Source organism: Mytilus galloprovincialis, chromosome 4 (assembly GCF_965363235.1).
Source record: "Mytilus galloprovincialis chromosome 4, xbMytGall1.hap1.1, whole genome shotgun sequence".
In the NCBI taxonomy this organism is placed as follows: Eukaryota; Metazoa; Mollusca; class Bivalvia; order Mytilida; family Mytilidae; genus Mytilus; species Mytilus galloprovincialis.
The window spans coordinates 71,499,846-71,512,664 of NC_134841.1; the positions used below are offsets into that span (position 1 = coordinate 71,499,846).

Here is a 12,819-nt window from a genome sequence, read left to right on the forward strand (position 1 = left end):
GCTTGTAGCTAGGATAATATTGCACAGTAGAACTAAATGTACTGCGGCAACTATCACATACATATGCAGCTATATATTTTACAATGCTACACGCGTTGAATTTAAGAGTAAGATCAAATATTAGTAGTTTGTAGCCAGGCTTGTAGCCAGGATAATATTACAAGGTAGAACTAAATGTACTGTGGCAACTATCACATACATATGTAGGTTTAAAATGATGTTTATGTTATATGTTTATATTGTATGAATGTACTCAGATTTAAAAGACCAGCACGCTGAGTTGAAGCATAAAGTCCTATCTTTTAAACATTATCCTGGCTACAAGCTATGTAGGACTATTGTTTACTGAGTTTATTTTGCTGAAGTTCAAAAAAATACATTATCATCAGCATATAGTAAACAATGTAAATTACTAACCCCTTTAGTATTCTCTAGAAAGAAGTTTAAGGATCCATAACATGAAGGAATTGTTTACTCGTGTTGTAATTTTGACTCTAAATATGCCTCTTCTAGTAGTGGAAAGATGATCCCAAATTTTCAAGCCTATGCCAGTATCTGATCATAGACTTTGCAATGTCAAAATTCAGAGGGAATCTACTGAGTTCAGAAAGAGAAGCAAAATGTGTTGCTCTTTTGGTAACACCAAGTCAATGTTTACAAAATTCAATGTGTAGTCTTTCTGAAAGAAGCGTAGGATAAGCCTGATCTACGTTTGTAGTCATAATTTTTTTTTAAAGGGTTGAAATATTTCAAAATGTATATACTATATAAGAGAATAGGTTTTATTGTATGTTCAAATACATGAAGGCTGTTTTTCAAACTTTGATTCAGTGACAGAAAGTCCTTGCGTAGCTTATGGTAGGCTTTTAATGCCTTATTATACAATTATGTCTGAGCGAAGGAAAAAGATACACATGTTTACCCTGAAGTCCTTTTGCTGAAGTTGAAAAAATGACAATATAATCAGCATATATAGTAAAGAATGGACTGGTCATGACAAAAACAACAGCTGGGTCAGGGAAACCTTTAAAACAATCAGATATTTCATTTATAAAAAAAAATAAACAAATTTGGACTCAAATTGTCTCCCTGTTTTACTCCAACTTTAGTTCCAAAGAGATCTGTTAATACCATATTCTTTAACTATATTCAATTATAGAATAAGTTTTATCCCTGGGAGAATGACAGTATCAAAAGCCTTCTGGAAATCAACTAAGCAGGCACACACTCTACCTTCTTTTGTATTACAATACTTATCAATAATAGTTTTTATATAACATATGGTAAGATGGTCGTGGTTTTTTTTGGTAAACCCAATTTGGTTATCATCAATGATATGATATTTATCTAAGAATTTACGAAGATATTAAGTTATTAAGAATGGATGCATCGTTCCCTTTATGAATTGGGAATAAAAAACCTGTGTTCCAGGGTTCATGGTATGTATAATACTAAAATTACGAGGTCCAATTTGTCAGCCGTCATCATGTAAAAACGACGAATCAAAAAATTCAACTTTATATATAACTAATATAGTACAAAGGTGTAGATTAAAAATTACACCAAATTACTTCTTAATTGTCAAATTGTTACCTATTGTAGTATTTTAATCAGTTAAGACTTTCTAAGATAACAATACGAATACTAAAAATCTGGACTAAAATAAAGCGTACAGGTACAGTTTTCAATTTGTTAGCGGGCATGACGTAAAACAGCGAATCAAAGAATTCAACTTTATTTTTAACTAATATAGGACAATGATGTTGATTAAAAAATACTCCATTCCAGGACCTTTTGTTTTCCAAATAATTAATATTATCAATAATTGATAAGTTCCAGTTCGACGGGTTCAAACAGAAAGATTTGAAAACAGAGAAAACTGTGTATCTTATAATCGGCATGACTTTATCAGATGACAATTTACCAATACTAAAATAAGGCTTGCGCATAGTTATATACTTTAATTCAGTCACGGACCCACGATATCACGGGTGTGTTCTAGTTTTCCATAAGAAAGACAAAGATGTATAGCGGATATCATGGTACCAATAGGCGTATTCAGAATTTTCTAAAACCACGGGTAATAAGTATACCTGATCTTCGACATTGCACCTTATAATCGACTTGACTACCAAATGACAATACGACTTCTCAAAATCCAGGCTAAGAATATGGCGTTATTTAATTCGAGTACAGACCTGCGAGTTCGTTGGTATGGTCTAGTCTCGATAACGACCTCCATACCAATATTTGTATTCCTTACTTATGTTCTTTCGTCTCAAAGTATCAATTTTAAAATGTAGATTTTTCTTTTCAATTCCACCTTGTAGGTACATAATAGTTTTTAAAAAGTTCATCTTTATAATAGATACAAAATATAAAAAAAATAAATCAGGATACTGTTATTGCATGTGATGTCAAATTTGTTAAAAGCGCCTTCTCTTAATTCGTAACTAAGAATGATCATAACAAGAGCTGTGTTTCTTGTTTTAAAATGCATTATCCACCTTTGAGAAATTTATATTGTTATTGAATTTAACCGCTTATAACTATTTGACTCTTGGTTAATTTTATACATTATATTTTAAGTAACAGTGACTGGCCATTCATTTTGTATTGGTATTTTTTTTCGATTCGTTCCAATTTTCTTCCGTTTCGCACATTACATGTACCCCTCTCTTCGCCCCTTTTAGTTTTTATCATTTAATGAAATTAATTATATTCATATAATAAAAGACATGACTTGTCTTATTCGGTCCTATTTAATAAAGAGTTACGACCATCACAATTTTAAGTTACAACCATCCTGATCATTTTTCTTGTTTTAGTGACGACTATCATGCATGAATTATTGAATGGCTATTTTACGAAAATTGGAATGTTTTTATGTATCAAATTTTGTTTCAATATCACGGTCAAATATAAATATCTTTGAGATTATTGAATTTGCTTTTAAACATTTTAACCTTGTGCATAACTTATGTTACTCTTATGAATCATTTTTTTTTTATATAATCAATAAGATCATTGTTATTGAAACAACTGATACAATTATGTCTGCTTCATATCTTGAGTCACATCTACAAATTGACAATGGGGGTCGGTTGAAAACAAACCTTTACGACGAAGAAGATGATTTCATCTTCCCAATAGTAAACTTTCTATTTCTATGAAGCAACATTCAAGCAGTGTCAATAGACGAAGTATACATCTCCCAATTGATACTATATTCTCGGGATTGTATTTCCTATCATCATTTCATTTATAGAGGGTTGTTGCTCATGAGAAAGCTATTAAAACACGAGTTCCAAATGGTTAAGTTGACATCATCCCTTCATTATTTTACGGACACCATCACGAGTTGGTTAACAATTATGGAATATCCGTTCCAAAGATGATAGCGGACATGTTCCTAATATCATAACTACATGCACTTCCAATGGTTAAAAACGAATGTGAAATACCAAGTTAGACGTGTTACCGGGTGTGTACTAGCGTGAACAAAAAGACGGGTGCCACATATGTAGCAGGATCTGCTTTCCCTTCCGGAGCACATTAGATCACTCCCAATTTGAGGTTTGTTTTGCTCAGTCTTTATTTTAGTTTTCTATGCTATGTGTTATGTGTTATGTTCTCTTGTGTGTCTTTATTTCTTTTATTTTCTTTTAAAAGACAAACAGACAAATAATAGTACAGAAGACGCAACATAGAAAACTAAAGACTAAGCAACACGAACCCCACCAAAAACTGGGGGTAAGCAAATCCTGGTCCGTATGTGCTCCACATGTGGCACCCGTCGTGTTGCTTATTTTATTAGAAATCCGATAAAAAGTCTTATTTATGTGTTGCAACGTAAATATTGGAAGTATAAAAGTAATTCCCTATTGCATCTGAGTGGAAACTTACAATTATATATCATCAGGTCAGAATACTGTTTGTTGACAAAATGCATGCTTTAAAAAATATAGATTGAGTAGTTATAAAAACTATTCATCTAGTTATTAACTGTATCAGAAAAGACAAAACACACCAACATGAATGCATCATACAAAATGAAAAAAATATTATCAAAAACATTACAAAATGTTAGAAATTATTTTAATTAAGGAATATGTCTCCATCATGTAAAGCTCGCATTCCTTGCCCGGCTTTTGGCTATATATTTTTTTTAAACTTTTTGGATTATAGCTCTTCGTCTTTTTAATAAGTTTTTGATTTTTAAATATTTTGGCATCACTGAAGAGACAGTTATTGTCGAAATGCGCATGTGTGCAGAAAAATCGGTACCTTTAATGTTATTTTATTAAGGTTAATGGCATGTGTTGTAAAAATGGAAACCTATCTTTATTTTTCACATTCTAAAGAAGTTAAAACCTTTTTTAAGTTATATTTTGTACATGTTAAAAAATGTACCAAGGTACATGTTGTAACTCGTATTTTTGCATTATCTTTACAAAAAGTCATGGTATAACATGCACAAAATGGCAACTTGTACACGACATACACATAACATCATAAATGCAAATAGATGGTGTACGTGCTTATGTGAATAACATTACATGTATGAAATTTTAAATTATCAGACCTTACGGTTTGTTTGACACTTAACAAATGTCACTCATGTAGTCCCGCTGGTTTTAGGGAATAATTTGAAGAAAATGTCAGAAACGATTAACTCAAATTGATAGAAACACGTTTGGACCTGGTTAGCTGAAAAAACATGGCGTATGATTAATACAAAACAAATAACTGATTGAATTGCAACATGTTATAACTTCTTTGTTTCTTTCGGCTATTTTGTAGTTATACATTTTCGAACTCTACATTAACAAATGGTATGTTTAACTGTTAAATCAATGTTACGAATTTTTTAGTGTGGACCTGAATATGCGTTATGCCAATTTGTATAATATCACAGTTCCATCATAGCAACCGACCAATAGATTTTTTCTTTCTCTATCGATACATATTCCATAAGGCCTAATGATACCGTCTTCTTTTCCCAATATACATTTCGCAGTTTTCCCTTCAGTTGATATGACTATAATAGTGTTGTTTCCATTTGATGCAACGTATATATTGGAATTGTTATCGAAAGTCACACCGATTGGACCTTTTAATAGTGTCTTGTCTTTGTATTCCCATAATTTGTCTCCTGACAATGTATAACAGTTTACTTTATCTTCGTAAAATTTTGACTGATATATTCTATCGTCTGACATTGTAAGATAATCCCATTCATTTTCAGTTTTCTGTGGAATTAGAATAGATTTGCCATAATTTTGCAGTTTAACTTTGCGTATGCCGTTACCGTGTTCAACGTACAATAAAAATCCTTGTTTATATGATATCCCACTACAGCAATCAAAAGTATCAATTGTTCTTTTAGTTGAATTGTTTTGTATGTCTATAATGTGTATACAATATGAATCATGACACGAAACAGCAACAGTTTTGTCATCGATAAAAGTAACATCTGCAGGATAGGCAAATGACAACGGTAACTCTTTTTGTAGAGATCCATCTTCCTTTAAGAGTAACAGTCGACTGTTATAATCTGTAATAACGATATCTCCAGTAGACGTATTGATGCAAGCTCCAACAATCCTCGTCATACGACCTTTTTCCTTGAGGTCTGTTTTCCATTGTAAAACCAGGCTGATATCATCAATTGTTTTTGGTTGTGATGGTAGATTAGATACAATTTGAGCTTGTTTATCTTTTTTTGTCTTAATGGCAACCAATGGATGGCCAAGTTCTATAGTAATTGTCCCGAAGGAACTTACTGTACACAATAGTTCTATTATCTTATCGTCTACATTGTATTTAAGGAATACCTCATCAACAATAGACTGCATTGCTTTTTCTTGCCTTTGTACCTCATCTTGAATCGTTTTCGTTCCTAGGAAGGTCTGAAGGTCTGATGCATATTGTTTGACAGTCGTAATATTGTTTTGTAACATTTCTACCCTAACTGTATTTTCGAAAACTTTTATCAGAAGGTTTTCTATCTGTAATTTAGCTTTTTCTTCCTGTGTAGATAAGTTCTGGAGTATTTGTTGTTCTAGTTTATCTAGATGCTTGTTTATTTTTTCCCGCATCTGTTTTATTTCATCATGCAACTTCTGTTTTTGGCTCTCGATTGAAGCAAGATTCTGTTGTTTGTTCTCAGTGATTTTTTTCATATTAATTTTGATATCCTTAAGGCTCTGTTCCATACTCTGCAATAATGTTGATGTTTTGGACGATTTAATTATTTCCTCTAACGCTAATATTCCATGACATTCTTTATGATTGGCTGGAATACACAAAGGACAACACAGACTTTCATGTTGAGGACAATAATTTGTGAATTTTCTATCATGATCTGGGCAATATTGTTTTATGTTGATTATAAACGGCGGTAGTTGTTTATAATTATCAATGGAGATAACACCATGATTACGAGAGGACTTTAATGCATTGTGGTACTTCAGACAATTGGAACACAGACCTTGCTCACATTCAGGACACCAATATTCAGCGTCTTTAGTTATGTGTGCAACTTCACATACACCGCATACTATGTCATCTGATGTTGCCATTGACTCTGAATAAACCAAATAGTTATTTGCATCCACCTAAAAATATTTCAAAGTGTATAATGTCTTCTGGTTTATGTATAAAAAAAAATCGCGGACGTTATATGTCCCGAGTGTGCTTGTGTTTATTTCTACTGCATTCCTGTCACGTAATGTGGTCATTTTAGCGGTATTTTAACATGTCCATACAAGCAGTAGATTCAACCCACTATTTATTTCTCAAGATGTCAGGTACCAAGTCAGGAATATTGCAGTTGTTATCAAATAGCCATTTTCTATGTTGTTGGCGTTACGTTTTGTTGCAGTTCGTTGTTTCTGTTGGTCAGTTGTTTTCCTCTAATAGTTGTTGTCAGTGGCGGATCCAGAAATTTTCATAAGTGGGGGCCCACTGACTGACCTAAGAGGGGGCCCGCTCCAGTCACGCTTGAATGATTCCCTATATAAACAACCAATTTTTTTCCCAAAAAAGGGGGCGGGCCCCCTGCCCCTCCCCCCTCTTAAATCCGCCTCTGCTTGTTTTTGCTCAATCGATTTGCGACTAATGAACATCGGTATACTACTACGCCTTTATATGTATTTTTTTTCAATTTTTATTACATCCTTAGATTTTCATTAAATTATCGCAACGTGAATTTAGGTCCCAATATATTACATCTTCGATTTGTTAATGAACATAAACTGAAATAAACTCATTTCGACCCTTTGTCGACCTATCCATATATGTTTACATGAGTAATTACATGTTATTCATACCAACATAAGTGATCATAAATAGGATAAGCAATTGATGGGAAGAACCAGTGTAGAGTAAACTTTTATGGATTTGCAGACAAATACGTTTACAAAATTTACCTGATCAAAATGTCAATCTAATTCTTCTTTTTTACAACAAGGAAGTTCAAATGTTCGTCAAGGTCGTTTAAACCTTTATTTAACATACCTTGATCTGATATCATCTGAACATTACCCGTCAGAGCATTACCCTGATACTTTTAAACTACTGGTAATCAAACCACAAACAAAAACCATACGGAAACTGATTATTTTAACATTATAACCATATTACGGAAAATGATAATGATGAATATCATTTTTCGGCAAATGGCGCTTTATTTGAAATATGAATTATGCATTGATGTTTGGTTAATTTTTAAAATAGGGCGCTGCATAATTTGACTTGTGCATGCCTACAATATTTCATTGCTACTCATCATATTATTTAGGAATTAACTAAAAAAAACAGTGCATTTGTTTTACAACAATTTGTATTTGATATTACTTAATCAGAACTAAAAAACATGTTCAATAGTCTTCACGATGGCTAAATTGACATTCCAACATCAATATATATGATCAATTTCATTGGAAGTTAAAGTAGGTTGAAAACAAAGGATAACTTAAGTTTTCATATATTGACCCTTCCATTTCTATTTGACCACATTCCCGTCGCATATGTACATCGAGTAGATTTAGTAAGGTTGGAACGATATTGCAGAGCACAAGTTTCCTATAAAAATTGTCTCAATAGGAAGTTGCCATTTACAAATAAGCTGTTGAAACAAGGATTCTCAGATATACATTTGAATTCGTCTAATTGAGTGCTTAACAGACTCGATTTAGTTTGCCGTTTTGACTATTTGTGTTATATATAACCAAGGATTTTATTGTAATTCAGCAATGGTGATTAAGAAACAAAATTCTCACTTCTTGATATCTTGTCCAATATTTACAGATTTAATTATAAGTTTCTGTGTCAGTCCTTTCTATTACTGTAGACATCAATATTTGTTTGGCCTTTTGACCCAATAGTTCCCTCACACGAATAGAACAGCCATTTATTTTATTTGGATCAGAAATATATTATCAAAAGCAAACTTTTTAATCCTTGTATTTATATTTATCCTGCAATTGGGTGTTCTACTATACAGATACAGCCCTACATATATCGCTATGCTGTATCTGTATACTATACAGATATCGCTCCAAAGCTCCGCCCACTGCCGGACTGAGTATTGTATGAACCTGCGTGACCTCAGAATGTGTATTGTATTCGCATTCCAATGACGTATTAATGAATTAACAGTGGCGGATCCAGAAATTTTCATAAGTGGGGGCCCACTGACTGACCTAAGAGGGGGCCGGCTCCAGTCATGTTTCAATGATTCCCTATATAAGCAACCAATGTTTTCCCCAAAAAGGGGGTGGGGGCTGCCCCCCCCCCCCTAAATCCGCCTCTGATTAACGATTACTTTTATACGTTCTGCTTGTTTTCAAACATTTCTTTAGAGCAATAAGAATAACACCAATTTTCTGATAACATACACACATGAACAGCAGTCTTTTCTACGATGATATTACTATCGATTTCAAAACTTGAATGTGTATGATTGTGTAACAAAAACAACCATGTCAATTTCAGCATGCTTGTTTACTGAAAGTCGAGTCTGAAGCGTAGGACAACTCGTACACTCCTGTTTCAAATTGGACAATGTTTTGTTATTTGTTTTTACTGTTCAAATTAGTTGTTATGTTAAAATAGATAATTATTCACCTTGAGCGATGTATTATTGTTGCCCATTCGAGATTCTTTTTTGCGAACCCGTCTTCAGCTGAATGTGTGATTACTGTATCGTATTACTACACGGGCCTCAAGGGGTTTCAAATAGAAAATAAATGCAAACCAATGATGAATTTGTGTCTTTCAAAATACAAATAATATACAGAAATAATTGCAGGATAAAGACAATAACTGTTTAGTGTCTTTAAATATCAGCTGTATTTGTACTCGGCTCGAACCAGGTGTAATAGCTCGCTAAAAGCTCGCATAAACCTTGTTTCCTAGCCTCGTACAAATACAGCTGATATTTAAAGACACTAAACAGTTATTGTCTATATGTATTGCATAGAATGTCAATATTTATGTTTTGAACAATAAAATATTTGTATGCTAGAAGAAAGATTTGTAAAAATAACATTTTTTGTTTCTGCATCCTAGATATTTGTATTAGTGTATTACATGTATATTGTTGAGATGATTTATTTGAATAAATACTGTTGAAACTCAGGTTAGATGGCCTCAGATATATTTCATTGTCCTGCTGTTTTTTTCATGTGGTCTGTTCCTTCATTTTCTCATGTATCTGTATCATTTAACCTCTTCATTTGATGATTATTTTTTTTTAAATAACAATTTACAGTATGATATGCACATGTTCACACATAAAGGGAGACCTAACTATCGAAAAATTCAAAACATTATTCAAATGTTGAAGAGTTTACATTACTGAAAAATAAAGACAAACATGCAGGACATCGAATTAGAGATTTCCATGATGGAGATATACTCATTTATCAACAGGACGAGTGCCACATTTGTAGCATGACCTGCTTACGCTTCCGGAGCACCTGTGATCACCCCATCGCGGTTACAAATGGATACCTGTTGTTATATGTTAATCACGATTGCCTTTGATTGGTTGTTAGATTTCTTGTAAGTAGCAGCCCATAATCAAAGACACCTTGATGGGGGAATACACGCCACAGAATAATAATCATTTTGGACATATATATCTTAAATCCTATATGAAATGGATAGTTGAAAATACCAAGTCAAATTGGTATGTTGGTAAAGATTCATAACTACCTGATTATGTATGAATATTTTTCTCTTATGCTGAAATTTTTTAGTTGCTTTTAGTTTATCTTGTAAAAAATATGTAAAATTAGTCTGTTGAGGTCAGTTACCCCTACAAAGGATCAGTTTTAGACTTCAGTGATCCATTCTGATTTGTTATAATTATTTACTGAACATTTTTACTGCTTACAGTTCATCTCTATCTATCATAGTTTCTACAGTCGTTCGTGGCCAATAACTTCTATATTGGGTTTATTGGCATCTTAAGCAATTTTCGACTATAAGTAGATATTTTTTAACCGAACATTTTTGTTATTAAATGTTTCATTATCAACCATGGTTGCTGCAAAAAGCAAAAATTTGTAAAAACAGTCTTTCATGGGCAAAAACTCTTATAAAGAGTCCCCAATTACCACCATTATGACTTATATATAGATTGTATTGTGCAAAACACTTCGTTTATCCAGTTTCTCTTTGGCTATCATAATTTCAGCTTAATAACTAAATTGGTTAAAATCATCTTCCAAGGGCAAAAACTCCTATAATAGTTCAATTGACAATTTCATCTATGCCAACTTACTAGTTACAGTTTCTCTGTGCAAATATCTGTCTGAAAAACACATCAAAGATAAAGGTTTATATTTGTTTTACACCAGACACATATTTTGTCTAAAAGACTCGTCATTGATGCTAGATTAATAAAAGTTAAGAGGCTAAATAAAGAATGAAGTGGAAGAGCAATTAACAAAATAATTGCTGCAATGGCAATGTTTTTTTTATTTGATTTTTTTTTTCTTTCTGTCTAAACTAGACCTCAAAATAATAACAAAAATCTATAAAGTTTGGAAAATAATGATATTTTATGGCAATAACTTGAACATCATTTTTTTATAGTGATTAAGATGATAACACATTGTTGACTGCTGTAGCCCTATTTTTGACATTTTTACCGATTAAGTCTGTTTGTTTTGTTCACACATCGTTGTAAATATAATGGAATTTTATGTGACTGTCATACAAGTGAGAGGTTTAGCTGGCTGTAAAATCAGGTTTTTACTATGCCTGTACTAAGTCAGGAATATGAGTTGTTGTCCATTCTTTTGATGTGTTTGAGCTTTTAATTTTGCAATCTGATTACAGACTTTCTGTTTTGAATTTTCTTCAGAGTTCAGTATTTTTGTGATTTTACTTTTTGAAACAGGTCTAATATTTTTTTTAAATTTCTGCATAGATCAACCTGGCCTCAGATCTTTTTTTAATTCCGTCAGGTTTGCTCTATCTGCTTTAGTTTTAGAGATATAGGCCAAAAGCTACAATTTACCCTTATGTTCTTTTTGATGCTTTTCCCAGGATAAATGTGTGCAACTAAATTTCTATCGTAAATTTAAGGTAAATTCTGACTCAGTTGTTTCATAGGTTTTTTTTTATTTATGATAATGGACAACAGATGATGAATAAGTACAATGGAGCATAGTTCAGAGATTTGTCAACAGACCAGGATACTCTTTGTATAAGCCTATCTTTATGTAACATGTATTGTATCAACATTTTTAGGAAAAATTTCATTAATTCTTGTATTTCCATTGTTATGATTTGATTAATATCAATGATTGCCATTTTTTTGTTTAATTCAGGATAACATCAGATCTATTTACCTCCAATAGATTCTCAAACAAGAATGTGTCCAAAGTACACGGATGCCCCATCCGCACTATCCTTTTCCATGTTCCATGGACCGTGAAATTGGGTAATAATCTAATTTGGTATTAAAATTAGAAAGATTATACTATAGGGAACATATGTACTAAGTTTCAAGTTGATTGGACTTCAATTTTATCAAAAACTACCTTGACCAAAAACTTTAACCTGAAACTCCCACTTTCATTTTCTATGTTTAGTGGACCATTAAATTTGGGTCAAAAGTCTAATTTGGCTTCAAAATTAAAAAGATTATATCATAAGCAACAAGTTTACTAAGTTTCAAGTTGATTGGACTTCAGCTTCACCAAAAACTACCTTGACCAAAAACTTTAATCTGAAACTCCCACTTTCATTTTCTATGTTCAGTGGACCGTGAAATTGGGGTCAAAAGTCTAATTTGGCTTTAAAAATAGAAAGATCATATCATAAGCAACAAGTCTACTAAGTTTCAAGTTGATTGGACTTCAGCTTCATCAAAAACTACCTTGACCAAAAACTTTAACCTGAACGGACGGACGCACAGACGGACGAACGGATGCACAGAAGAACGGAGCCACAGACCAGAAAACATAATGCCCCTCTACTATCGTAGGTGGGGCATAAAAATTACACTACCAATCCCAAATTTAAGTAAAAATGCTCAGACTGATGGTTAGGAATTCTTAATCAAGCAGACATAGTTAATCAATAATCTTAATGAGACATAACAACCTCAAGTAATTGAAATCAGAACTTTACAAGACCACTTTGCAAAAGGAAAGACAATGAAATCAATTATGACATTTTTAGTTTTGTATTATGAATAACAGGTAATCATCATTGTTTTCTAAATTTTCCACTGATATATTTTCCTTTTCTTATCAGGGTCCTTTTTATTGAGTGGCAAATATTAATGACAAAAAC

At 32.5% G+C, this 12,819-nt stretch overlaps 1 protein-coding gene across 1 annotated transcript; it reads right to left on the reverse strand.

Annotated features, from left to right (window-relative positions):
• Positions 1–4,756: 4,756 nt before the first annotated feature.
• LOC143070739 (uncharacterized) lies at positions 4,757–7,493 on the reverse strand. Its single transcript, XM_076244913.1, has 2 exons — positions 7,434–7,493; positions 4,757–6,620 (listed from the first exon to the last, which is right to left on the reverse strand). Exon 2 carries the CDS (start codon positions 6,582–6,584, stop codon positions 4,893–4,895), a length of 1,692 nt encoding a protein of 563 aa, XP_076101028.1. The 5' UTR covers positions 6,585–6,620; positions 7,434–7,493; the 3' UTR covers positions 4,757–4,892.
• Positions 7,494–12,819: the final 5,326 nt, after the last annotated feature.